The sequence below is a fragment of the Phoenix dactylifera genome, chromosome 5 (assembly GCF_051530095.1).
Source record: "Phoenix dactylifera cultivar Ajwa chromosome 5, Ajwa_hap1_PhDact_Kaust_v1.1, whole genome shotgun sequence".
NCBI classification, from domain to species: Eukaryota; Viridiplantae; Streptophyta; class Magnoliopsida; order Arecales; family Arecaceae; genus Phoenix; species Phoenix dactylifera.
This window is the reverse complement of record NC_143194.1, coordinates 28,037,559-28,064,819: the sequence shown is the minus strand read 5'-3', so window position 1 is coordinate 28,064,819 and position 27,261 is coordinate 28,037,559. Positions and strand designations below refer to the sequence as shown.

General features: G+C 36.5%; 1 protein-coding gene across 2 annotated transcripts; it reads left to right on the top strand.

Moving 5' to 3' along the window:
- The first annotated feature begins 568 nt into the window (after window positions 1-568).
- LOC103695545 (protein CASP-like) lies at window positions 569-26,936 on the top strand. Of its 2 annotated transcripts, XR_015987240.2 has the most exons (20): window positions 571-984; window positions 5,618-5,728; window positions 5,950-6,128; window positions 6,406-6,555; window positions 8,338-8,426; window positions 8,597-8,706; window positions 8,840-8,934; window positions 10,641-10,693; window positions 10,872-11,037; window positions 12,967-13,059; window positions 14,489-14,617; window positions 15,211-15,330; window positions 15,608-15,688; window positions 18,741-18,845; window positions 18,934-19,077; window positions 19,172-19,273; window positions 19,756-19,862; window positions 24,404-24,483; window positions 26,450-26,542; window positions 26,638-26,936. XR_015987240.2 is itself a non-coding variant. In XM_008776913.4 (19 exons), the coding sequence occupies exons 1-19, from the start codon at window positions 903-905 to the stop codon at window positions 26,708-26,710; spliced, it is 2,055 nt and encodes a 684-aa protein (XP_008775135.1). In that variant the 5' UTR covers window positions 569-902; the 3' UTR covers window positions 26,711-26,936. The 2 variants fall into 2 exon arrangements, 1 of the variants encoding a protein (XP_008775135.1); XM_008776913.4 differs by lacking the exon at window positions 19,756-19,862 and having other exon boundaries at window positions 569-984.
- Window positions 26,937-27,261: the final 325 nt, after the last annotated feature.

Here is a 27,261-nt window from a genome sequence, read left to right as displayed (position 1 = left end):
CCTTTTATGCCTCTTTAAAGTCATTCACCAAGTTTTGCATAGTCCCATTTATATGATTATTGACAATGCTTCATCTTCGTTGTCATATATACCGAGACAACTTGCAAGAGACCCTAAAACAGAAGTCTAATACTTGCAAAATATTTTTTTTTTAAAGGAAGTGCTGCATACAAAAACCTCAAGAATCTAAACTTTCTCAAGCACAACAATCTTGGAATAAACATATTAATTCTCTCAACATGCACTGCGCATAGTTGTTATCTCATATACAATTATAAAACATATATAATTGAGACATAGATACATCTATTAATTTATTTTACGCAATATTGATCGGAGAAATAGCAGGTATTCAAACACTCCTTGAATAAAGAATGTAATTTTAGGTTGTTTGTTTGCTCATTGTCTACTGATTAAGAACATATTTATCAACAGAACCAACCAAACACATACCAATGGTGGGAAATAAATTTTTGTTTAACAGAAGTAATTTGACTTGGTGAGGAGGGCGAAACAAAGTCAACTACTTTCTCATCTCTTTATCTCACTTATTATCGCAACCGGTCACGTGAACCACATCCCGTGTGCGGCCGAAGCGCAGGAAGTCAGGTCCCGCCCCCGCCCCCCCCCCACCCCCAAAACAGAAGAAAAATCCGATAGCACGTCAGGCATCAAATAACACCGACTGCTCTGCTTGCCGGGACGCAAAATCTGGGGTGAAACAATTTCTCTCTACATTAAAAAAAATAGAAATAATCCCCTCTTGAAGAATACCCATTTCATCTAACGATCTCGGCAAGAATACCTAAAGCTAATCGAAGAGAGAGAGAGAGAGAGAGAGAGAGAGAGAGAGAGAGGGAGAGAGAGGGAAAGAAGGTCGCAGATCCCATTATTCCCCATCCATGGAGGCGAACCAGTCGGGATCCGAGAGAGACAAAGGGAGTTTGCCGTCCCCCATCACCGTTGTTTGTAGCTTTTGGAGAGGTCTGTTCGCCTTCCCTCCACTTCGATCTCGTTCTTTCTCTTTCTTTGGTTTCTTGGATCTTTAACGGCGGTGGTTGCCGAGAGGGCCTTCTGGGAATCGAAGGCGAGTCGTAATGTTGGTTGATCTCAATTAGAACTGTAGATTTTGCGTGTCCAACACGAATGAATCTGATTTCGAGATAGCATTCGTTACCATTCTCTAAGGTAGTTTCTCGGCCCTTGAATTGGGGTGTCGGAGTCTCTTGTGGTTTTTAATGGTCATGTGGTCTGGATCTTGCTTTTAGGTGGAAAAAAATATTAAGGGTTACCCGTGTTAGACAACCGAAATTATCTAGACCCCTTTATTTGAGTGTAACATCGAAATCCTTCTTGGTACCGGGTCATTTTAATTATATGTCACTGATGCAAGGACGGGCTTTGTTGAGAGGCCTTGCTGCTCTCCAATGATCTCCACTGCTGAGGTTTATGTTATGGCTATAGCCAGTGCAGCACTGGAGTTTGGATGTTAACAGATGCAAGGATGGACTCTGTTGAGAGGCCTTGTTGTAATCCAATGATCTCCACTGCCAAGGTTAATCTTATGGGTATAGCCAGTGCAGCACGAGAATTTAGTCTCAAGAGCTTCGAAGTCCTGTAACACAATTTGAAGTAGAAGAAACTCTAACTTACTCTTCATTTCACATTAACATAGCCATCCATCCCCTTTCATATGGTTTTAGGATTCTTCAGGTTCAGACCCCTAAGTGGGTATCTAGAAATCCTGTAATATCATACATGCATGTGTGCTTATCGGTATGAGGGTATTTATGCAGTGGTGGTTATCATTGTATTATGCTTATATATATTTATGATTTAGACTGTTACGTCTGTTTGCTGTCTCTTTCTTGCTTCTATGCCATGAACCAGGCAGCTTTGTTTAATTGTTTGGGTTGATAAATTTTCTGATATGGGACGTTACATGGACATTCGTCTTGCTCATATATATAACTAGTGTGAACATTCATAAACAAACACAAAACATTGTAGAGCAATTTTTTCCTCTTAATTGTTCAGCAAAAGCAGGAGGGCATCCTTCTATTCCTAGAGTTCTTTTTGAAAAAAATTTCATTGCGCAAGTGTAGGGGAGGAGCTAGGATTGTTCCTATTTGGCACCAAGAAACATGATATGCTCATATGATGGGTTTCTCTCAAGGAGAAATTTTACTAGATCTTAAAGGTTCATCTTCATATGTTACTAGAGGTTGGATCTGACTTGTTTCTCCTAGCACATCACTTCTCCTCTCTCCCCAATTTTGCTCCATCAATATATAGGATCTTACACTAAATAGATGGGTCTCCAAGAGAAACATCAAGTAGTACTAAAGATTTGGTGAAGGAAAAGGGAAAGTCAATATAGATTCACCATGATTTCTAAATACTGCAACAAGTGGGACATTTATGTCGTGTCAATAGTATCAAGCTGTATGCTACATGGACTAGTATTGGGGCCCTTACCAAATACTATATTTTTATTTTTGAATGAAAATGCATGAACACTTAATCATATCCATCACCTGTAGGAAAATCTAAGAAAAACACAATCTCTTTCTCCTTCTTTCAAAAAGGTATATCTGTGTTAGCCTTTGATCCAACTAATAGAAGAGAAATATTGTTGTTTGAAAACTCTGGGAAGTGGGAGCAATTAATCAGCCTGAGGTTCAAGGCTTTCCTTGATGGTGTTTAAAAAAAAATAAAGAAATTCTCCTGACCCATCTGAGGGTGATGTTAAATAAAGTTGACCAGGTGATTAGGCCAAGAAAACTGCCATCTTTGTGTTATTTTAAAGGGGTGCCATATTTCTAGGTGAGGCCTCGCTATGGAGCCCCAACAAGAGCAAAGGGTGTTTGGTGAGTTTTGGAATGGGAACTTGGCTATTGGTAACCAAGAAATATGGCATTATACAATCAGGATGAATATTTAAGCAATATTTGTATTGATATTAATTTTGGGTGCATCTGATTTTTTAAGGAGGTAGCTTACCATAGAATTTCAAAGAGATTAGTTGGAGACCTAGAAGACATTCTTTACTTTCTGGGGTGCAGTCACACCCATTGGTCCCCCTTGGCTCTGCGTATGGGCAAGTGTGTGATTAGTCACGATATTCTTTATAAATAATGATGCCTTTCACAATCTGCATTGCGAGTAGGTAATGTGGTCATCTAAGGAGGCATAGCTTCTTGGTGATGGTCCGTAAATAAAGAATGAGGCAGGAAGGAGCAAACAGAGAAGCAAGTAAAACAAAATTTGTCAGGAGGTGAGTATATATAAAGTCTATCAAGTACCTGGTTCATCCCTCATTATTTTCTAGAGAGAGAGAGAGAGAGAGAGCGTGCAATGGTTTTGGATTCATCATTTTTCATTTCCTCAACAATAATTATATGTAGCAACTTCTATTACCTGGGCCATGGATGCCTGAACTTTAGAATAAGTAATCCTAGTTCAGACAACAGCCATAAAATAGGTCTTGAAGGGCAAAAGGAACAACAGGAGATTAAACAGATATACAAATAGATAGATTAAAGAATGCTGGATATATTTCACTGATTTGGCAGCGCAATGCCCACGCCCATGCTGTCATCTAATGCTTTTCTTGTTTTTATTAAACTGGACCTTTATATGTTGCTTGTTAGCTGTTTATCTCATTATTACCCTAATCTGTCAGCTAAACATTTGCTTTCCCAAGAAGCTAAGATCTAAATGAGATGGTGCAATAGAGAAAGCAAGTTACAGAAATGAGATAATGTTTCTGTCATAGGATTCTTTAGAATAGGTTGTCAAGTCTATGTCAATCATTTCCCACAATTCTTGAGTGAAGAACATCATGAAATTAAGTCACTGAGTTTGAGAGTCCTTTTACAAAGATTCTACATCTTTCTTCAGTGCAAACAATTTCAGGGAGAAGCATGATAAAAGATTGAAGAAATGCTGGAAAGAAACCTAATTTATAGTTGTGACAATTGTGGCAATGGGTATCTATAAATTGCTTGTGATTGCAACAATTGATGGGAGATGATACAAGATCTAGATATTTTGCATTGATTGAGTTCAAGAAGAAACATCCAGTCCAGAAGAGGTTCTGCTTTTCCGAAAAAGCTGTCCTGACCCATGTAAAAACAAAGAAAATTGTCAGGTAGAAGCCATCAACAAAGAGACAAGCATCCGTTTCCTTTGAACTGAGGAAAGTTTTGTGTTGGAGGAATTCCATCCCCCACCCCCCACCCACGAAAAAAAAAACATAATTGAATGCCTCCAATTGGTCTCTCATTATAGCTCTAATACCACCTATATGTATATGTTGTACACGAATGCATTATAAACATTATTCATAAATCTATGTCTACAATCATTTTTTGCACTTGTTTTTGCTAGAATAAACAAGAATGGTTCTCTTCCTGTAAATATAGCTCTACATGGCATTATTCTACACGGTAATGTTGCATAATATTATAGTACCTTTTTCCTTGTCTGAAAGAAGGACATAACTGCTATTTATTGTTATATGTCAATCCTTAGTACTGAATTCCGTACCATAGCCATCTTGGTTCAGTGTTGATACGCTCAATACCCGCACCACATACTAGTTTGGTATTGATTTGGCGCAATATGCCTGGTATATATGTACCGGTACGAACTAGTATGGCACACCATTAAAGAGTCGCTTAGTCTGACCATCTCATCCATTTCAACTAAATTTTATTGCGATCATTACTTATTAATAGCTAGATTCTCTCTCTTTGTTTGTTCCATACAAATTCAGGCCCCTTTTAATAAGTTTTCATCTACTTTTTGTGGGATGTGGCTATACTACTTAAATCCATTGTCCATCACATAATAGCTGTTTATCAAACTCCTAAAACAATCTCACTGCTTTACTTAATAATCACTAGAACATTGGCATGTGTTAGGGTCATCTTCTATGATTGCTCCACATTTATATTTCTTCATTATGATCCATGCAACTTAGCTAGCCTTCTTTCTGTCCTGCAAGGTCCCTAATGTGTCAATGTTCATGCAATTCTTGCAAGGCATATATGTTTAAAATCCATCTATAACCATGCGGCATCACCCATATCCTCTATACATATGACATTTTGGCATCCTGGGCTTGTCGGGTGTAACATATCATTGTACAAGCACTATCTGCATCAATGCAAACTATATAGATTGTAGAGTAATGATCTCATCTCACACAGGGTTGTTTTAACAGTATTGCTGCTGAGTTTGACCGTGCGAATTCCATTATAATAATTTTTTTTATTGCTACTGTCAAAGTAGTTTTATGTCCAATTTAATACTCTAAATATTGAGAAGTATATGTATTCTATCCGTTTCTCATTTACTTTCTATGCTCATTATATCCACAAACTAGTGCGAACGGCATATGTTTTATTCATGTTCGAGGAATGCTACTAGTTAATGATGTGAAGATGACATTTTTGCCCCTTGCACCCCATTTTTTTCTTAATTACTTTCTCCTGAATACCAAGTTTCCTTTATCTATTGCATTCATAGTCTCCAATTTTTCAAGTGATGAAGGAGCTGTCATTCTATAACCAAGTTACCTTTACCCTGTGTTCTTTTATTGTGGTAACAGATTTTGATTTAGAAAAAGAAAGGAGTGGCCTGGATGAACAGGGACTAAGAATTGCTGAAAACCAGGAAATTAGTCAGAAGAACAGGAGGAAGCTTGCAGAGAGTACTCGGGGTATGTTACATGTCTTTCCACCTAGTCGGTATTATTTGTTAGTGCTTTTTTCTGATACTGGGTGTGCTACATACTTTCCACCTACTTGGTATTATTTGTTACTACTTTTTTTCTGATACCTACAAGTTCTCAGCTAAACTGGCTTCTAAAATTTTACCAGTGGAACTTTGTATTTTCTGTCATTTCTGAGGCATGCATGTAATTACATTCTTTTTGCACAGATTTCAAGAAAGCATCTGCAGATGAGAAGCTAAATTTGTTTAATTCCTTGCTTAAGAGTTATCAAGAAGAAGTTGATAATCTTACCAAGAGAGCAAAATTTGGAGAAAATGCATTTCTTAACATCTACCAGAAGCTTTATGAAGCTCCTGATCCTTATCCAGATCTTGCTTCAATTGCTGTAAGTTCCTTCAGAATTAACTTCGTATTTTTCCTTCATGAATTATTGCAGTTTCTCTTCATTTTCTTCCCTGCTATTATTTGCTTTATACTTATGAAGTTGTTAACCCTTGTGGTATCTGCTGATGTAAATTGTGGTTGGATTATCATGTCATATTTCCTGAATTGCATCTCTCCCCTGTCCAGGATTATATATTTTGAAGTGGCTGTTTCTAGTTGTTATAGAAGTTTTGCATTTTGAATGGCTGTCCTGTGCTATAATTGGTTCTTTTTTCTAGGAGCAAGACCAAAAAGTGTCTGAACTTGAGTCTGAGAATCGAAAGATGAAGCTTGAGCTTGAAGAGTACCGGACTGAAGCTACTCATCTAAAGAATCAGCAAGCTACAATTAGAAGACTAGAAGAGCGAAACCGCCAGCTTGAGCAACAGGTTAGCATCATTGGTAGCACAATGTTATTGACAGTTCTAACTTTTGTTTTCCCCTAATTCAATTATCCGTGGTTTATGTCAAGGCACAAGGTTTGTTGTATATCTTTCTTGTTCTTTACATTGCTTCCTTTTCTAATGAACTAGATGGTGGGATTTAAATCTGATTTTCCTTGCTCATTTACCTGCACATCGTCTGGAAGATTCGATTTCCTTTGTGTCTCTGTTTTATCTTCTTCATAGTAGAAGTGAGAAATTCCCTGTTGCTCAGGATTATCTGGATGCTCATAGATTATCAATTCATTATAGATATTAGTCCTGTTTCCTAATACATACATACATACATACATCATATATACATGCATACATATATACTGCCACCAGATTTGCAATAAACTTCCTTTACTGAACTCTTGAGGTATGATATGGATGAAAGCACACCCACAACAGCCTCTTTGCTGGTTGAGTGAAGCACTGAAAAATCTTTCACCCGTGTTTGAGAAACCTGTTCATGAAAGTTTTTTGCCTCGCGACACTGAGATTTATCCTATGTTGGTTTCTTACAATTAAGGGGGAAAACAGTGGCAGCAGCAACAACAACAAAAACAACAAAATCATTGGAGAGATTGTGATAGTTCGGTATATTGCTATTCACAAATACAAGTGATTAGGATGCCAAGCAGAATTAAGACATCAGGAAGGTGGAATTTAGATAAATGTCAAGGGAGCTCCTATATAATTTAGGGATTTAATGTTTCTGGATTTGGATTAGATATATGAAGATCCGAATCCAAGTTTGTTCATAATCTTTCAAAGTTGAAAATTGTTTTTTCTGACTGGCTTTGGCTCAGATTCAGATCTATTATCGAATTTCAAATAGCTCTTCAATTCATCTTTGAAAAATGTTTCTTCTAATAATTTTCCCTCTCTATGTTCATTCTCTAATCTGAGCATTTCTTTCAATATAGAATAATGTTATGCAGTGGGGAAGTTATCCAATATATATAATGCTGATGCTTGTGTGATTGTGTCTACAGCAATGCCCATTGGACATCGGGTGAAGGAAATCTGTTAAAAGTATTCCTTATTTAAGTATATTTACTCTCTCTTCATTCTTTCTCTCGATTATGTTTAAGAAAGAAATGGGAGTGTATATCAATCAGATGAATAAGAAAATATGACATTTATCAAAGTTAACAAGTTGATGCAATCACAGCCATCCGTCATATATTTTCTATTGAATAGTCACTTGCATGACATTTGCCGGCATACTGAAGTCATAATTTGAAGTTTCACATCAGTAATATTTGTTTTTCCCTGTTCTTCTTCTGATTTTCATCTAGATTCAGCTAGATGGTGAGAAAATATTGGAAGTGAAATCATGCCTGAACCCCATCTATAACATCAAAAAAGGTCAATAGTTCTATAAAATTAACACATGCTCTTATGGCAGTGATTATAATTAAGCAGTAAATCTCTTAAACATCAAAATGAGAAACTACAGAGGGATAATACAGATATAGTAAAATTGGTACTGATTAGTGAAACATCAAATAATGAATACCAATATCATAGGCTTAAAGTATGTAGACATTTTAAACCATTTCTCTACTGAATTCACATTTCTTTGTTTCTCTGTCATGAATCTTAACCATCAAATTGGCTATTTAGACTAAAGCGTGTGTCATGTAGTGGAAATTTCATCCAGTTTTACCATAACTTGAATGTAAACTAACAATCTATATTTATTTGATGCATACTGATTTTTCTAATGAGTTTTTTTAGATGGAGGAAAAGGTGAGAGAGATTGTGGAAATGAAGCAACGTAGCCTGGCAGAAGAAAACCAGAAAACTCTTGAAGTCTTGAAAGAGAGGTAATCCTGTTCATTTATAACTTTGATAGTCAGGTGCTCTCGTTTTTTTCTAGTTGTCTGAGACTTCGAAGAGCTTCATCAACTTTGCCACATGAACACTACATTACCAATTTACTTTGATGTGATGGAAACTGAAACAAGTAACTTTTGCCATGCTGGCATGGTGTTAGGGAACTTCTATTGCAGGATCAACTACGGCAAGCCAAGGAAAGTGTGTCGAATATGCAGAAACTACATGAGTTTGCTCAAAGACAGTTGCTTGAACTTCGTACTCAATCAGGTACAGTGCTCACTCTGAACAAAATGACAATGGGATCTTTCTTTCTATTGTACCACTATGAGACACTAGTGGCCTTGTAATGTTCATAAGAACTAAAAGGCGTTATTTGTCACATTTTTTTCAATGATTTTAGAGGAAGAAAGAGCAGCAAAGGAATCTGAGGTCAATCTTCTAATGGATGAGGTTGAGCGAGCTCAGACACGGTTGCTTAGTCTTGAAAGGGAAAAGGTACATCTTTATTTATGCTTAAATTCAGGAAGGTAATATTAGTTTCTGATTTGTAATATGTGGTTTTGGTTTCCCCTATCTTGCAATTTGGCTTCTTCTGTATCTTCATGTATTATCATGTTTGTCATTGCTCTTTATAATGGCCACATTACTTGAAACATGTGACATTAAACTGTGTATGAAGTTCGCGGTCTTCTTCATTTTACTTATAGATTTTAGGAGGCCTTACCATTAATTTACTCATGTTATATGACATGCCTTGTGACTTGCTTATGCAGCTAATAGACAACCAGTTCTAACTGAACCTAGAATATATTTAAGCAGGCATGATTGGCAATAGTCTAGATCTTGCACTTACAGACCTTTTTTTGATATCCTAATCTAATTGTTCCAGATACAGATAACTCTTCCCGAGATATTAATCTTAACTTAAAATATTGACTTTAGCAGAACCAGAAAGAAATATTAAACATTAAGGGGAAATATTGGTGTTGGTATGGTATCAGCTATAATCCTTCCTAGGTTCTGATTCTTCCCAAGGCTGAAAGAGGCTGCTATCCTTGTGAGAGCCATGCCACAAGGTCCACAGCCAAGCAAGCTTAGCATCAAGCTATCCAGAAAAACCTAGGGACCACAAGGACCCATATAGACATGTATCCACTTTGATAAATGGAAAATCCTGGGCCTTAGAATCACTACAAACCCACATAAACACTTGATTCTCCTCCACTAGATATGACCCGTTAAAATATATTAATGATCAGGACAAATGATGACACATAGGCAATAAGAAATTCAACTATTACATATCGAGCATATGGCAAGTCAATGATGACAGTTTTGATGAATCAAGACCCACTCTTTGAAGATGGACTAGCAGAAGATTCTACAGTTGGAGATCTAGATGCATTTTATGACTGAAGGTCTGCCAATTGATGGTGTACTAATTGAAGATCTTACTTTGGCAATCTATAAGTTGGAAAAAGCTATGGTTCAGTGTCCACAAGTTTAAATTCTTCATATAACCAAAAAGTGACGGAAGAAGAAATAATATACAATTCAAATGTTGATTCATGAGAATACCCTCTGAATGATCCAACTGTTGAGGATTAGTCAATCGAGATAAGGGTCATCTAGTGGCAAAATAATATGATTCATTGCAAAAATGGATTGTTGAGCTGATGATCAACTTCAGGAACAACCAATTAGATGGTTCACTCACCTTTTCATGTGACTTCAATTGATACCATACATGTGGGTTTTTATTTATTTATTTAGTAAAATGTGTTTTGGAGTGCTTTCGCTATAGTGGATGTTTCAAGATAAATTTGTTGCAAAAGAGGGTTACCTGTATTGGAAACAGATTCAACTAGAATGTTTAATGCTAACAAATAGGTCTGAAACACTGCAAGCTTAGGTTTCTAGGATTTTTAGGCATGAGGGTATGATTGATCTTTGAGGAGGATAAGGCATATTAAGAGTTAACTTCTCATCATAACTTTATTTGAAAAGATGCAAATGAGAAAGCTATACAATGAGGAGAGAAGAGCAGGTTTATGGTTGTTATGCACTTTTGTGTTTTTTAATTGAAGTCATGGCTTTTAGTACTTTCATCATAATGCATATGGTTAACATTATTGTGCTAAATCTTTTTCTTTCAAGTTGCTTGTGGACTATGAACATTTCCGATTAATAATCCCATGCAGGGTCTTCTGCGTTCTCAGTTGGAGTCAACAAATGAAGAGGATGAAAATCAGAGGTCTGGTTATATGGATTTTACCATGTCTGCCTAAGATTTTATGCATCATCTTTTCTCCTATGTTTTTGAATTCTTCTAGTCTTTAACAGTAATTTTATTAGATTTTTTTATTTTGGTAGGTTGAGAATTTTTGCTTTTTAGATGGCTTTTTTTGAACTTATCAAGCGCTCGTTTTCAGTGATTATTTGGAGTCGAACAATATCCTTGAAAGTTCCTTGAATGCAAAGGAGAAGATAATCTCGGAGTTAAACATGGAACTTCATAATACGGAAACTGCATTATCTAGTGAGAGGGAGCAGCACGTGAATGAGATCAAGAAGTTGAATGCATTACTCAATGAAAAGGTTTTGAACTACTACTCATTCTATGTTTTATGATAGCTGTGTTTTTCAGCTCTTGTTTTGGTTTGATATTCCTGAGTAGGTCAAGTGTCTTTCATGCAGAATGAATCTGTTGTATCATACTTGTATTTGATGAGATTATGATGCATGACTAAAGGCAGAACTATAAATTTTTTTGTGTACCTGTGCATAACCTGCATAGAAATCTAAGTAGAAGACCAACTGTTGTCTGCTATGAATTAAATGATAACCTATGTTGTGTTTTGTTGTGGGTTACAAGAGGGTTAAATGGAATAAACGTCTCTTTGTTCCACTTATTCCACTTTAGCCTGCCAAGTGCTAAAAAAGTAGCATTCTTATTTTGAGGGTAAAATGGGTATTTTGAAAAGTAAGTGAAATTTACCTTTTTTGCTTAACCTGGAATAAACTACTCCACCCTGCATGGTGGAGCAACTTATTCTGGAGAAAAGAACCTTTATTCTGGGTTAGCTTATTTGGCAATGAAATATAGCCTTAGTATTTTCACAAAAAAAAGTTAAAGTTATTAAATGGACATTTTAAGTATATCACAAAGTTATTTTAATAAACTACTAAAAAATGTAATGCTATTAGTTTTTTTTTAAAAAAATAGAAAATCACTATTCGTCATTCTTCTCTCTATTGTAACATTACGTTTTTCTTGAAGTTTTCATGATGCATTATAAGACAGCTTTCTTTTATGTATAAATAATCATCTCCATGTGTCCATAAATTATGAATCTGCAATATGTCAACGGCACTTGAAAATGCACTTATGACTACTAATGCACATACCCGTGGACATGTTTGTGTCTCTGTGCGTGCAGGAGGTGAGAGGAGTCCAAATCTTATCAGTGCAGAATTTACAATATGCCATCCACATATGATTGATGCAAAACTATGTTTTGGATCTATCAAATGGCTACAGAAGGATCATTTTTAATTTGAAGATGCAATTACTTCGACAGTTTAAAAGCATCTAAATCTGCTAAGTTTAGGTTATGATGTGTTTAAGATGCTTCCATCTTCATTTATGGTGTTGGTTGTTGAATTACTTTGTTTTGTCATCCAGAACTTTTGGTTCCACAAATTCTCTGTCCATGTGAAACATAGATAAAGAAATCTCCAAAACATATATCACCTCATTTTTAGCTGTTTAATTATTAGATCTTGATAAATGTTCTAGATTCTAATTCAGGGTCATTTTTATCCTACATAGAATTGTATCTAGAGCATGTTTTCACCCTATATATGCATATACACCAAGGACTTAGGTCCCTGCAGAATGTCCTGCGGGACACCGGGATGGGATACCAGCTTGAGTGTCGAGATAGGACCATCCCACCATTGTCCTAGTGTCTTGATCAGCATGTCTTGGGACATCTCCTATCCCAAGTGTCGAGATGGGCGGGGTGGCGGTGCATCGTGTTCCATCGGAAAACCGGGAAAGCCCTATCCCGTGGGATTTAAAACCTTGATATACACACAATAAAACACAAGCACATGTTTGTATATGTGATTTGTCTTGCATCAAAGTGTTTCAGGCTGAAATCTTGTTGGCACATTCTAGTTGATCCCTCCTCTTCACACTACCCCCCTCTCTCGCCAGTTTTCATATCGCTGGTCTGTGCATGTGCGAGCATGGAGAGTTCTTCACTGTACATAAACACATATGCGTATAATATATATATTATATATATTATATAATAGGTATGTATGTATATTAGTTTAATTATAGTGTATGATGATAATGAAAGCATTCCCATGCAATCGGAACCTGGACTTTCGCCCAATCTCTGCTGTTTTGTGTGTGCATATTCAGTCGCCGAAAAGTCAGAATCTTCAGCAAGCAGTTTTTGCAAACTTGCAGTTCCCTTCAGTTTTTTTTTATATTCTTAGTTTATTTGTTGACAGGAGACTGCTCTTATGGAGGTGAGAAAAGAGCTTCAAGAAAGACCCACTGCAAAACTAGTTGATGATCTGCGTAAAAAAGTCCAAATTTTGCAGGTGCTTCTACTAGGTTAATACATTATTAAATTTTTGTTGCCTCTTATTCTTGGTCCTTTCTGGAAGTTGTAGATATGTTAGAATTTGTTAAAAGTTTAGTTTGTACTTAATTGTTGCTACTGCATTCTGACAGACCATCAATAATTCAGTAGCAAGCCATGAATGATATACCGGGCTACATAAATGCTAATTAAATTGTGCCTTGTGTTAGAGAAATGCATGGAGTAGGTATAATTATGTGAGTTTGCAATATGCTGCCTACAGAAGAGTAAAAAATAGAGCTTCCTATGCATTATATTAGCTGTATCCAAGCTGTTGTTGAAATTCATGCATTTACCGTTATCCAACTGGTTTTGATATTGTTATATTCTGTTTTTCAGGAAGTTCTTTGGATATGTTCCATGTTATATGTTCATTTTATTTATTAGAAATGTTATCACAATTCTGAAAACTCTGAATCCTCTTTCTCCTGAACATAATTCATGACATTGAGACAACTTAATAATAAAAACATAGTTGTGGTGTTCTTTAAGCGAAATGGAAAAGTATTAAAAGTGTGAAGGCTAATTATCATTATGTAGATAATCATACACTTTTTAAGAAGTGTTTAGAAGTTTGAACATGGGGTTCATGTTAGAAAGATCTGTTAATGTGGTGCGCTATCAATGACAAATTACCTGTTTATGCTTCAAGAAATTGTGTGATGCTTATCAGATGCAGCTGATTCTATATTATTTCTGAAGAAAGAGTAAAAAAAGAAAGAAGAGAAGCTTCAAGGTATGTTAGAATAAGGAGGAGGAGGAGGAGGAGAAGAAAGTGAGAAGAAAAGGCCCGGATCTTTTGAATCTAAGGTTTCCTGATTTACATTTGGATGAGACTCCTATTCAAAAGAGAAATCTTTAGATATGGTTTAAATATTGATTCCTCTCGATCATATCTGGATTCTGTGGCAAGTTAAAAGTCACCATAGGAGTTTGTTGGAGTCTAAGATCTTTGGAGTTGGTTTCATTTAAATAATATTTTAGTTATAAGTTGAAAGGAAATTTGAGTCATTGTAATAAAATTTTGGGTTACGTAGGTATCCCAATATATATCTGGATTTTAATATTTGTTCTTTTTTATTTTTTTCCAGTTTTAGTCTTTGTCATACAAAAGGGGGTTTCTTCCAATTTTATGCTTCATATTGCGAAAGTTATGAGATATCCTGTTTATATCTGGTTTATATGTTTTTCTTTGTTTTCTGCAAATATTTTTTCATGATTTTCTAATATTTATAATTTGAATTGGAACTGTTTCATGTTAAAATCAGCCTATTCTGGATGCTCTTTGTACTTCTCTAGATGGGAATATTTTTCATTCTTATTCAATTCAAAGATATTTCCTTTCCAATTCATTCTGGTTTTTATGCTTAGAGTTCGCCTTTCTTCAGGCAGTTGGTTACAACTCAATTGAGGCTGAAGACTGGGAACTGGCTACCAATGGGGAAGAAATGAGCAAGTTGGAGTCCCTGTTACTTGACAAGAACCGAAAAATGGAGCATGAATTGACACAATTGAAGGTCTGGATTAGCTTTGATACATGAATATCATCATCTTTTTTTTCCCTCATTTTTTTAATGCACATGGAGATGCCTGACCTTAATACTCATTACTTTATATATGTAATAGCAATCCTTTCAATCAATGGTTGAAGGTTCGGTCTACCGTACCGATCGGTACGGGTCGGTACATACCGGTACCGGACGTAATCGGTACTGTACAACTATATTTTTCGGTTCCGACTATTCGCAATCCGTATCGGTCGGTACCGGCCCATACCGACCGGCTTGTACCAATCTCAATTTTTTTTTGGCTTTTAGCCCGAACCAGCCAAACCGGTACAGTACCGGTTCGGTTCGGTATAGTACCGGTACCGGTGCCTACCGGTACGTCGGTATGGTCGGTACAACGGACCTTGGTTCCTGCTATTCACTATCAGAAGTTTCTAAAGGCCAGCACCATTATAACAGTTGCATATAAATACTTATATATTCCAATACTTCATATATGTAAAAGCAATTCTTTCAGTTGTTGGTTTAATGTTGCTGCTATTCACCATTAGCAGTTTCTAATGGCTGGCTCCATTGTAACATTTTTTTATGTTATTGTCTAGGTTAAAATTTCGGCAAAAACAAGTTTGCTGGAAGCAGCTGAAGCCAAGGTTGCAGAACTAACTGCCAAGGTGGATGAACAACAGAAGTTAATTACAAAACTCGAAGATGACATACTAAAGGTTTTCTCTGTCTATTTCCAGCTACAATCACATATAAAGTTGCTTATACGTTTTTTCCTTTGCAATGCATACCTCATGTTAACATCTCTTATGAAGTTTCTTCGTAATGTTGTTGTCTTAACTTTTTGACAAAATTTAGACATAATTTTCTTTGATACAACTACAATTCATATGTGTGGATTCAACTAACATTATGTATCTAACAAGTAATTGAAAGATTCTATTTCATTATTAATTAATTTCCTTGAATGCTACCTTGACTCCTTTTCTGATACAGGGTTACAGCTCATCTGACCGGAAGGGCTTGCTTTTGAAAGATTGGGATTTTCAGGAGATTGGTACAAGAGAAGTTTCTGAGGTACCAGTCATTAGCTTCTTCAATTTAAATTGTTCATAGTATGGTTTTTCGAGCAGTTTCTGGCTCTGATATGCTTCAAATTTCCATTTTTCTGCATTCAAGTTTTTTTTCGTTTACTATATTCTTTTAAGTATGTATTTTCCTCAAGCCAATGGAATTTGAATGGTGCAGTCAAATATATGGATTATGTATCTGAATATTGTTGTGTGTCATCATAAGGCATTTATATGACATAAATAAGGTATCAAGTTATCAACGTTGGCATTAGCAAGCCATTTGCTGTTGTTTGCTCAGATAGAAAAGAACCATTTAGTTTTTGATCATGCAAATGGTTGAGGTTCCAAACTCTGCTATATATGCTTCTTAAGGAAAATAACTAAAGGTGGTAGACCACTTGTTCCACAATCCTATATTTTCTTCATGTCCTTTGAGCATAATGGTGATCCTAATTTGGCATATTCTTGTTCCTCCTTAATTTGGTGCCAATTCCTCCCTATGGTGTTCTTTCTGGGTATGTACTCTCTCTCATGATCTGCTTGCTTCATTGAAAGAAATTATACTTATTCAACAAAAGTTGTAAATAGGCCGTTGGACATTCAGGAGGAAAATTAAATTGTAAGATTGATATAAGTAAATAATGTACTTTTTATGTAATTTAATAAGGACCAGCTCATGTTTGTCGTATCTTCATTTGATTCTTTGACGATTCAAATTAAATATGTGCCACATTGTGAGGAATTAAACCATATGGCTGCATTTTCCTTCTTCTATTTCTTTATTATGGATTCCATATTTTCTTCTATGTCAGTACGGGGCTGTTCCGATTTTTCTATGGAATGGACACTTGCATCCCAGCACTCAGGATGGTGGATGTCCCCTCCCAACTCGTCCCATCCTGACACTTGGGATGGTGCCCTGTTCCAAAATATAGGATGGTAGGATGCCCACTATCCCTATTTAAACCCTTGGTTAATTGATCCTGTTTTGTCTTGTTTCCATCAAGTTGGTAACTTGCTTCTTCTTGATTGAAGACTTTCTTGTGCTGTTTTTCTTTTCTGAAGAGAAGAATTGGAACTTTTATGCAAAAGACCACCTCATAGTTGTAGTATCTATCCAGAATGAAAAGAGGACCTAAAGACTGTGTCCTGTTGATGGTGTTTCAAATTCCAAACTTTATGTTTTTCTATTGATGCCAGCTAGTAGGAAGACACAGTACTGAAATCGAGCTATGGTCAGACCTAAAATGTAGATCTAATGTGCCCTGTGTTTCACTATTACGCAGACAGAAGTTTGTATTTTATATTTTCTGATGATGATTTTTGTTCATAAATCAAAGCTCAGCTTTGGCTGAAACTGATCTGGAACTCATCGCAGTTTTTTACTTAAAGCCATGACTTGCTTATGGGCGAAAGCTATATGGATGGGCAGTCAGTTCTAATCTTTTGCCATTTGTTCTTCTATTTCAATTCCAAGAAGCATATTCCCAAAATTAGGCATGAAATTTACTAGTTTTCTGGATATGTGGAAGCATTATGATACAACCATATTGGATTTTGAAGATATTAAGAGTAGTTATCTTTTTGACCCAGATGCGTCTACCACAGATTCTGTATCCAACAAAAACTTTGACTATTACACGTTGAATTTTCTTCAAATAATAAAACAATATATTACACTGTAAAATGATTTTAGATAGATGTGTTCATTATCTCTTTTAGTGTGTAAAAAAATTATGTACGTGGCAATAGCTACATGCCCGCATAAGCAGATACAAATGTTATTTTTCATGTGATAATCTTGGCAGGCTTCTTAAGACTGTACTTAATGTCCAGGCAACAATAAGATAGGGTTCCCAAAATCAAATGATAGGAGAGAAATAGCCATTAACATTCTTGAGGCCAAAAGTGTTAGGAGCCTGTTGATTGCTTCAAAATGAAGCTAGGTCCTGTAGTCACCAACTCCGTGTTATATCATTCTCTAGCCAGGGCAAAGGCTTTTTAAAAAGCTACTAGCCTTAGAGATGGGTGAAGGTGCAATAGGCTGTCAATACAGCTATTGCTGGATATGATATGCTAGTACATTAATCAACAAGTTGGGCATCTATGGATTATATTATGTGGAGCTTGATTATAAAGCTGCTGCTGATAAATGATGCGCTGATGCATTAATCACATTTTGCAGTATATACTAGCTCCATTTGTGGAACTTCTAGTTTTTTCTGAAGATTGGCGTGTGAAACTTGGATGACGCATCATGCTTAGTGAACTGTCTGTTGCACAGGATTGTACTTATGCAAAGCTGACTTAACTACATGTAGAGGCAGGAAATGATGTCCATGTTTGCTGAGCTAACTTGAAGTTGACAGTTTGAGGATAAAGACACTGTCTGTTGTTTCCTATCTATACCTATTGGTGGCCAGCTGGCTGGTTGTGCCTCAGGCAAAAGCCCAAGCCTCCTATACTAAATGAAATAGTCCAGAAAGTTACTGGTTAACAGCTTTGCTATTTAAGAACTTCAAATCACAAATTTACTCAAGGAAGAAACGAGAAAATTAAACTGTGTCAAAGTTGAAAAATGAGAAACTGAAAGTACTCTTATAAAATGATTTTTTTTAAAGTAATGGTATGTATGGTTAATCTGTACTTAACTAATAAAGTTGCAAGTTACACCTCACATGATAATCAGTGCTACATGGTCGGAAGAACATCAATGATGGGAAGAACATCTCCTGGCAGATCTTGAATGCATGCTAATTCTAGGCCTGAAAAACTACAGCTGATAGGAATAATTTGCACTGTGATATATAATTTTAGTACTCATTTTCTAGTAGCATAATTGTGATATTGGACATTGTCACATGAATTCATTCCCATCAAATCCATATTCTCATTTCTTTGGCAAAAAAAAAATGCATATGCGTATTGTGCAGTGCCTCTATGCTACATATTGTATCTATTTTATGAGCAGTCAATTAGAATAAGGAAATTACTGATGTTTCATTTTCAGCCTTCCATTTTGTCATTTCATTTTTTCTCTGTTTATTACTCAATAGGGTACGGATCAGAGATATAATTCAGATCAGGATCAAAGTTCAATGCTAAAAGTAATTTGCAATCAGCGTGATCGTTTTCGAACACGCTTACGAGAAACAGAGGAGGTATGATTCTGATACTATACCAAATGCAGCTATGCATTTAATTCTCTGCAGTCTGTTTTCATCGTGTTTTTAATGCCATATATTATAGGAAATGAGGCAATTGAAGGAGAAGATGGGGATGCTAGCTGTAGAACTTGAGAATACTAAAGCTGATAATGTGAAACTCTATGGGAAGATCCGTTATGTCCAAGATTACAGTCTTGAGAAGCTTGTCTCTAGAGGACCAAAGAAGGTTGCTTGCACAATTTTATGATCTATAAGTTTTTTGCATTGTGATATTTTTTGTGCTAATATGTTTGTTCCTTTTTGTTCTATGATCCTTTCAGTATGCGGAAGATATTGAAAGTGGCTCCAGTTCTGATGTTGAATCCAAATACAAGAAGATATACGAGGATGACATAAATCCTTTTGCTGCATTCTCAAAGAAGGTAGAACTGCTGCTTTTTAGCTTTAAGTTCACGTCTTTGAAGAAAAAGATAGATACTCGATAGAACGGCAAGCTTCTGTTGTTATCAGGTCCATCATTCCTATCAAGGGCTACCTGTGATATTATTGCAAGCTTTTCCAAACCTTTTTTAGACTATGATTCGAGCTAGTGTCAACTTATTCAAAATTGCTAACCATTAGAAATTTGTCAAAAGGAATTTCAAACTCTTTGTTGGCACATTTATCCGAATGCTTTTTGCTCCCATGCCCTCTTTAGAGGATTCTTAGAATCTTGCCTTTTTTTTCTTCCATAGGCACAGAAGGATAACTTATGATATGATTCATTAGCATCATTCGTCCATTATCATCATTAGATGTCAATTTAGTTTTAATTGTTACAAATCAGTTCAATCCTGAGGTATCCTTATATATTTCTCTTGAAACTAAACTTGAAAATTAAGATTGTCTTAATATTTATGTGCAGATCATGTGCTTGGTTTATAATGGACATTATTAGATCTTGAAGACATGTTCCTTATTCAAAGCTTATCTAGCAATGTGAAAAATAGTGACCCGCATTGGTTTTGACTTGTAAGAGATTATCTAGTGTATCGATTTACTATTTTGAAGCATGCACATCATGTTTTCTTTTTTGTTTACTATTTTGCTTATACTTTTTTTTGCTACCGAGATCCGTACCGGTCGGCGAACGGGTTGGTACGGTAACAGTTCGAAACCGTACCAACACGGTATGCTTGGGTGTGCCGGTTCTGTACCTGCACGTCTATTTTTTTTTGAGTTTTTCAAGTTCAATTAATTGGTAATCCCTTTTTTTATTTTTTCAATGATTTTAAGTCTAATTTGTTTTTTTTTGATGTTTTTTGAGGTTTATATGATCCTGGTTTAACCTAAATGATGCATCTTGTTGTTTTAAAATGATATAAAAAATAAAATGATTAGTGAGATGTTGCATGTTACAAGAAGCAACATGAAATATCCTCAAATCAAGTAGTGAGGTAAAAAATATAAAATAATATAATCAATTATATATATTTAAAGTAGAACATACATACCGATATCTAAAATCTCGTCGAGTGGCGATGCAGCTCGTAGATATCTGATTCATTAACATAGTCAGGAGGCACATCAGCCCACCCCTTTAACCAAGTGGCGTTGTAGTCTTGTATGTTCATCCTAGAAGGAACGTGCTTTGGGTTATAAGCACTCTCGGATCTTTCACTAAAGCTCTGGCTCTAAGAAGTGTCCTAGACCGATAAAACGACTGTGGAAGGGCTCATCCGAATTAGCCGACAGCAAAATTCGACTCGTAAGATGCTTCAAGCTGCGTAAAGTAGTAGCCACCGGAAGATGCCTTAGACACACCATATCTATATTCGTATCTGTATGGGTCATAGGCTTCCTGTGGCTATGAGTAATAAGATTCAGTATACAATTCGGAATCTGATACATCTATGGATCTTACTCCACATGCGTCTTCCTCTGCAGCTGCATTGTATCCTCTTGAATGACCTCGAGGAGTCCGTCTCTTATATGCAATCGGATCCTCGCGGGCTCCATCAGATCGTGCGGTGGTTCCTATTATGTGCAGCATGCATAAACTGAGATTTACCAATGAATCAAAGATTACTCTATGATTGTCTCATAAACGGTAGTCTCATGTCCGCTCTCTAGCCAACAAATTCATGACCACCAGAGCTACTACTCTTGGTCTCTAAATCTGAGTGAACTGTCTCCACATTCTCCATTGGGGCTGCAGGTGCCTTTTATTTTTTTTTGGTATGCTGGGCAGTTGTCGTCTTATCCTTCATGCCACTCGCTGCCTACTTACACTTCATGCCCCTCCTCTGTCTGCTTACCCTTCGTGCCCCTCTGCCTGTTTATCCTTCGTGCTCCTCTCTGCTTGGCTATGTTGGGAGGATGTATGTCGTCCTTCTGACCGAGTCGACCAGGTAGCATAGTAACCTCGTCTAAGCATCTTTTAATCATATCTCTGAGAAGATGTCTCGAACAAAAAATCATGTGGTGACCGACTCTCCTGTGGCTGCGGCTCAGCAGCTAGAAAAATGCATGGAATATTGCTTTCTGCCTATTGCCCTACATCGATCCTAGCCTTGCTAGCTAAGAAATTGGCCGATCGTGGAGCGATCCTCGCTCATGAAGCTCCGACTCCTGTTGCTGGCCCACAAGCCATCCAATTATAGAATCATTCTCATTATCAGTGAAAACACTATGTATCGGATCTATCTACTAAAGCTCCATTTTCTCCTGAATGTACTTCCTCCTAACAGTGGAGCTTTTAGTATTATAGTGGCTTACTGCCAGAATGTCTACCTCGTCACCAAGTTTTCGACAATGCTCCCTTTAGTGTCGGCCTTTGCATATCTGTTTTTCTGCCACTTGTGACTGACAAACATCTAACGTAGGGTTGTTTTCCTCTTAAGAAGGCTAGCAAGTACAACGTAGTTGATAACAAGCCGTTTGACTCTTAGTCTCAAGATCTCTTTTCTTGCATACCTCATCAGGAAAAGGACTCATGTATGATTATAAATGTATCCGGTAATTGTTTGGGTTGTCTCCACTGTCTATTGCATCTTATAAATCTTCGCAATGTCTATCAATATAAGGTCGATACAATGTGCAGCACATGGGATCCAAAAAATGACCACCACTCCATCAAAATCTCCCAGGCAGTCTTTTATTGTGGCTCATTATCCGTGATGACCTGCACGACATTCTCCTCTCATACTGATCAATCACCTCCTCCATCAATTTGAGGAAATACGTGGTGTCGTGCACCTGATCGGAAGCATCAACTGACTTAAAGTCTTCGTCTCATAATATGTCAAGAAATCGATAATGTTCCGCTTGGTAAGATAACCATCACACATCATCGTCAGTCCATATATGGGCCACTTGCTCTTGTATGAGGCAATCCACTTCTCTAGCTCCTCATTATTATCAAGAAGTGCACTGTTGATGTCCTTCAGTCTTAGAGAATGTACACTAGAATCGGCTGCCTGTATGGAGGAAATGGCAGACCAATAATGCGTATTGTTTGCCACATTCGTTGGGATGTAGATGAAGTGGAACCGGGATCTAATAGCTCACCACATTCTTTTTTTTATCCTTCAGTATTGTGTCAATCCTCTGCTGCTTCGAATTCTTGCTGAGGATGGCGTGTGAATCTAAATGATGGATAATTGCTTCTGGTAGAATATTTCTGGATGACTTCTTTTTGCTACCAAAAGCTCCTAGGCATAAATGCAATATGACCACCACCTCTGCTGATGGCCTCCCTGATTGAGGTCTTCCTGGTCTCTAGATCTGCTCTGCTGCTCGCAGAATTGGAGCTCGATGCGTAGTATGAGGGCCCAAATCGAGCCCTATGGCTGGCCACCTCATTCTGCTGCCACGGATTATTCAGGCTCGCTTGCATGACAGCCTGGATCTGTGCCTTATCATCTAGAGCGGACACGTCCTCTGACTCTCTAGAGTAATAGGAAGGCAGCTCTGCTGTTCGGCGGTCCACCTCTGCTTTGTTCTCGAAATTCTCTCCTTCGCTGCTTTAAAAGCAGCAAAGTGCTTCTTCATCAGTTGTCGAACCTCTTTTAGGCAATTCTGGTACATAGATATGGCAGGGTAACCACAAGCTAAGTGCTGCTTCAACCTGGTTATCCCTTCATTAAACTCTATGTTGTACCAGTTGCACTTCCAATAATGTTGACTCGAGAGCATGTCCATGATTCCAACTAATATCATGCTCTGGCTCCTTTTTCTTTTAATGGTTCCATTCCTGCAGGTTTATCAAGTACTTTAGTTTATCAATTATTTAAACTAGCAAAATTTCGTTATAATGAAAATAATTTTGTTTACCTTAAAAAATATATATGATTTATCTAATACATAATACTATTTTTTATTTTTTATTTTTTATATATTTTTAATAATTATGTTTAAATGTCATAAATTCAGAAAAATATGTTTTCTACTTAAAAAAATACTTTTGAATTATGTAACATGTACTACTAATATTTTATATTTTTGGTATAAATTATATATTTTTAATAATTTTTTAAATATAAATATTTGAAAAATTTATCTCAGTTTAGATCCATGTAGATCCCAACAATAGATGCTACATATATTTTTTTAGGCTTGTGGGCATACGTCAAAGGCTACTTATTTCTCAATCTTTTCAAAATTTATGCCTAGGCCACTGTGCGTATGTTCGCATCAAAACTTGAAATAATAGACCAAAAGTTTTTGTTGGAGAGTAGCTTGCATGTCTCTAAATACGCTTCTAATTTTACAGTTTTTTTAAATTTTATTTTATTATATTTTTTTTATTTTTAATTCAAATATATATTTTAAATTTTTAAAAATTATGTATAATCCGAAAATTAAAATTTTTTATATCATCGTGTAGAACATCCAGAGATCTACAACATATAATAAAATCAAGCCCAAATTGAAAATTTAGCATGATCTTCTCTTGTTTTGCAAATTTCGAGCTATTTTTTCAATTCTCCCAAAAAATATTAAAAAATGAGATAGAAAAGAGGAAGCACATCTTATTTAGGCTTGGATCTTTCTTCAGTTCTACTGAATTGATGTGATTTCGCAAATTGGAGGGGAAGGGGGAGCCGTTTAGGTGCCTTAAGGCTAAACGAAGCAAAGGTGTTGGGAAGGCTTTCCTTTTAACAAAAGAAGCAAAGGGGAAGGGGACCCGATTCCGAACCAGGTCGACTCGATGCGAACTGGATGGTTTGCACCGAGTTCGAATGGAATTAGACAGTTCGTAACGAATTCGAACGGAACCGGCCGGTTCGGGCCTTTTCCGGCAGGTTCTGGTCAATTCGGAATCCGTTCTGGACGGTCTGGAGCCAAAACCGATTTTAATGAGCGAACTGACCAAATTCTCCACTGGGTCGGCTTGGTAGGGGTCGAACCTGGTGGTTCGGTCTGGTTCGGCCTACTTTGCCACAATAGTTATATATATATATTGATATGTCCAGAATGTAGAACATTATTCTGTTCATTGCTTCATTATTGTTGTATTCAACTATTTTTGTTCCATGCATCTTCTAATATACCATTTATAATTTATTCAGGAAAGGGATCAAAGGTACAAGGAACTTGGTCTAAGAGATAAAATTACACTTAGCAGCGGTCGTTTTCTTCTGGGCAACAGGTATGCTTTCGGCATATTCTTTTCTATGTAAATTTATTTTAATGTTTGCTCATGTTGCTCAAGTTCTTTCAGCTTTGTATCTTAACCTACTTTTCAAGAGTTATATTGTTTAATTCACTATGCTGTTGAGTTAGACTTTCAGTTTGTTACCTCTACTAGATGCCTACATGGAAAGATGGTCTGCATCACATTTCCACTGTTTATCAACATTTAATCTGTCTTTGACATTTTCTTTCTAGGAAATATTCTTAGAAAATTCTGGAAAATGATCAAACAGAAAAGTATCGCAATATGTAATTTAGTAGGCGAACTAAATTTGCATGAGGTTGTTAGAAATACTGTCTATTTATGTCTATACACTAATATATGTCCACAAGAACGTCGATGAGCAAAAAAAAAAAAAAAAAAGAGAAAATTTTTCCAAATCCGAAGCCCACCTTAATCCATTTTTTTTTTGAGGGTATCATGGTTTGGTAATTGCCCATCCCACCAGGCAAGTAGAGTAGCCCATTGGCCAGTTGACTTGATTTCGGTGCAAAGTTAATCTATTTTTCATTCAACTAGATTTGATTTTTCAAATTTTGTCTACTTTTAACAAGCTAGCATTCAGACGCTGCACAAGGTATATTGGCTGAATTGATGGTAAGGGTGCATATTAACAATAAAGGACACTTAGTCAAATATTATGATTTATATACTAAATCAATAAAGAAAATATAATAGCAACACTGTTGTCTTAGCTCGGTGGTAGAGATTGTTAAGCTTCCCTCATGTTCCGACTCCCAAAGCCTAGACCTGTGGTCTAGAGAATAAAGGCCTTTAGGGTTCACTTGTTTAACACACTAATTATTTTAGTCTATTCTGATACATCTGTGGGATCAAGGATGATATACTTCACTCCCTTTGAGCATTCATGTGTACTTAAGAAAAAAAAGCTATTGTACAATGCTTTGCACATGCAGTTGATGTACACGGTACTGCTCAGAGCTCGGGCAGCTTCCTTTGATTTTTCTCATACCATATGCAAGAGGATCATAGCCTATTCTAATTGTATATATGGGGCTAATTGCCTCAAAAGAATTTTGTTAATAGTGCTCTTGCACCACATCCACTTTCGCACAACTTTCGTGTGCCAACTTGGTGCAAGTACTTATATGCATCAATTTCTTTCTTATATTTAATGTGGACATAGACAACTAGAAAAATGAATTTTTAGTAGCTTTAAATGTGATTTATTGAGAAACTATATTTAATCAAACACTTGTTAGCCAGATGTAACCCAGTCACCTTATAGTTCAGGTCTTGGCTTGATATGTTGGATATGATTTCTTAAACTAATTTTTCAGATCTTATGAAGTGGTCATGTCTGATCAGGTTAGACAAATTTATGTTGGAACTAGTTGAAGCCTTGGATCTTGACATGACTCCTTAGTTAAATAGTCTGATCAGACTCACGATCCGGCAAGTCTAGACTTGGTTAAAAATCGAGTAGTGTATAGCAGGACCTGGTTCCTATAAGCCCACTTGCATTCCTAATTATATATGTCACCTGGTCTGATGATAGACTCTAATTTTGCAACAAAGAAATTTTTTTGGCTTTTGAATTACGTTCAGAAGACAGGCATTATCAAAAAAAAAGGTAAGAGTCAAAATATTTACTATTCTCTTTCAGATTTTTCAATGTTTAATTGATTTATTCATGACATGACTTAGGATAAGGAAGTCATCTTGTTATCACATATATTTGAATATAGCACGCTGACGGGTTGATCCTCTTCTGAAAGTTTTGAAACCACCACAATTTGTACCTTCTGTTGTGCATTTTCTTGCTGTTTCTGTGATAAAATGGAATGCGCATGAAAATTGCAAGTGACACGCCTCTCGGTCCATGAATGTTATGATGTCCTGTCTATTCCTGATTAAGATTGATTTCAAAATAACTATTGGGTCTCTCATCTCTGTACAGATATGCCCGAACATTCGTATTCTTTTACTCTATTGGACTGCATCTCCTTGTATTTACATGTCTTTACAGAATGTCAGCATTAAGCTATCTCAGGTAATTTGAGCGTACTTTGGATCTACTTATAATTTGTCTTAGCCTTGTTGATACATTAAAATTTTATGTAATTTTGAATTGTGTCCTGAGTGCAGCACCACTCCTGGCCATGATGAAGCCATCCTTGATGCTGGGAATCACACGCTATCTCATGCATTCTCCAACTAATTGGATGGTGTGCCTTGTATTTTGCGAGTTCAGGTTTTTCTATAAGAAGCCCCATTTGTGGCTTTTTGATTTTTAAGGGACAGAAATGTATATAAGATCGGAACAGCATTATATGTCCAAGGAATGTACATGTAACGTGAAGATGTCACGGATACAGATGAGAAGGGCATGTCTGGTATATGCACATGAAATGGAAGTTCGATTCCTTCGCTGGTTTCACCTGCAATGAATGTGCAGCAGTTCAAACACCGTTTCCTGCACACCTGCAAATTCCTTATTTTGCGGATTTTTTATTTTGAGAAACAAATATAAGAGCTGAGAAAGCATAACGACATCAATCAAATGTAGGTAGAGGCCTGCGGGATGAAAATTGCAGTAGCTGCTTTGGGTTAAACGCTCAGTAAATTCGAAGAACTTCAAAGCCTGGGCATCTCGATGGGTGGATATCCGGGGAAATTGCAACTGCTAAATAGATCGCAGATGACCATGGAATGCTGCGTAAAAACGTGATTAGTACCATTTTATGCATACAAAAATTCCTCATCAGCACT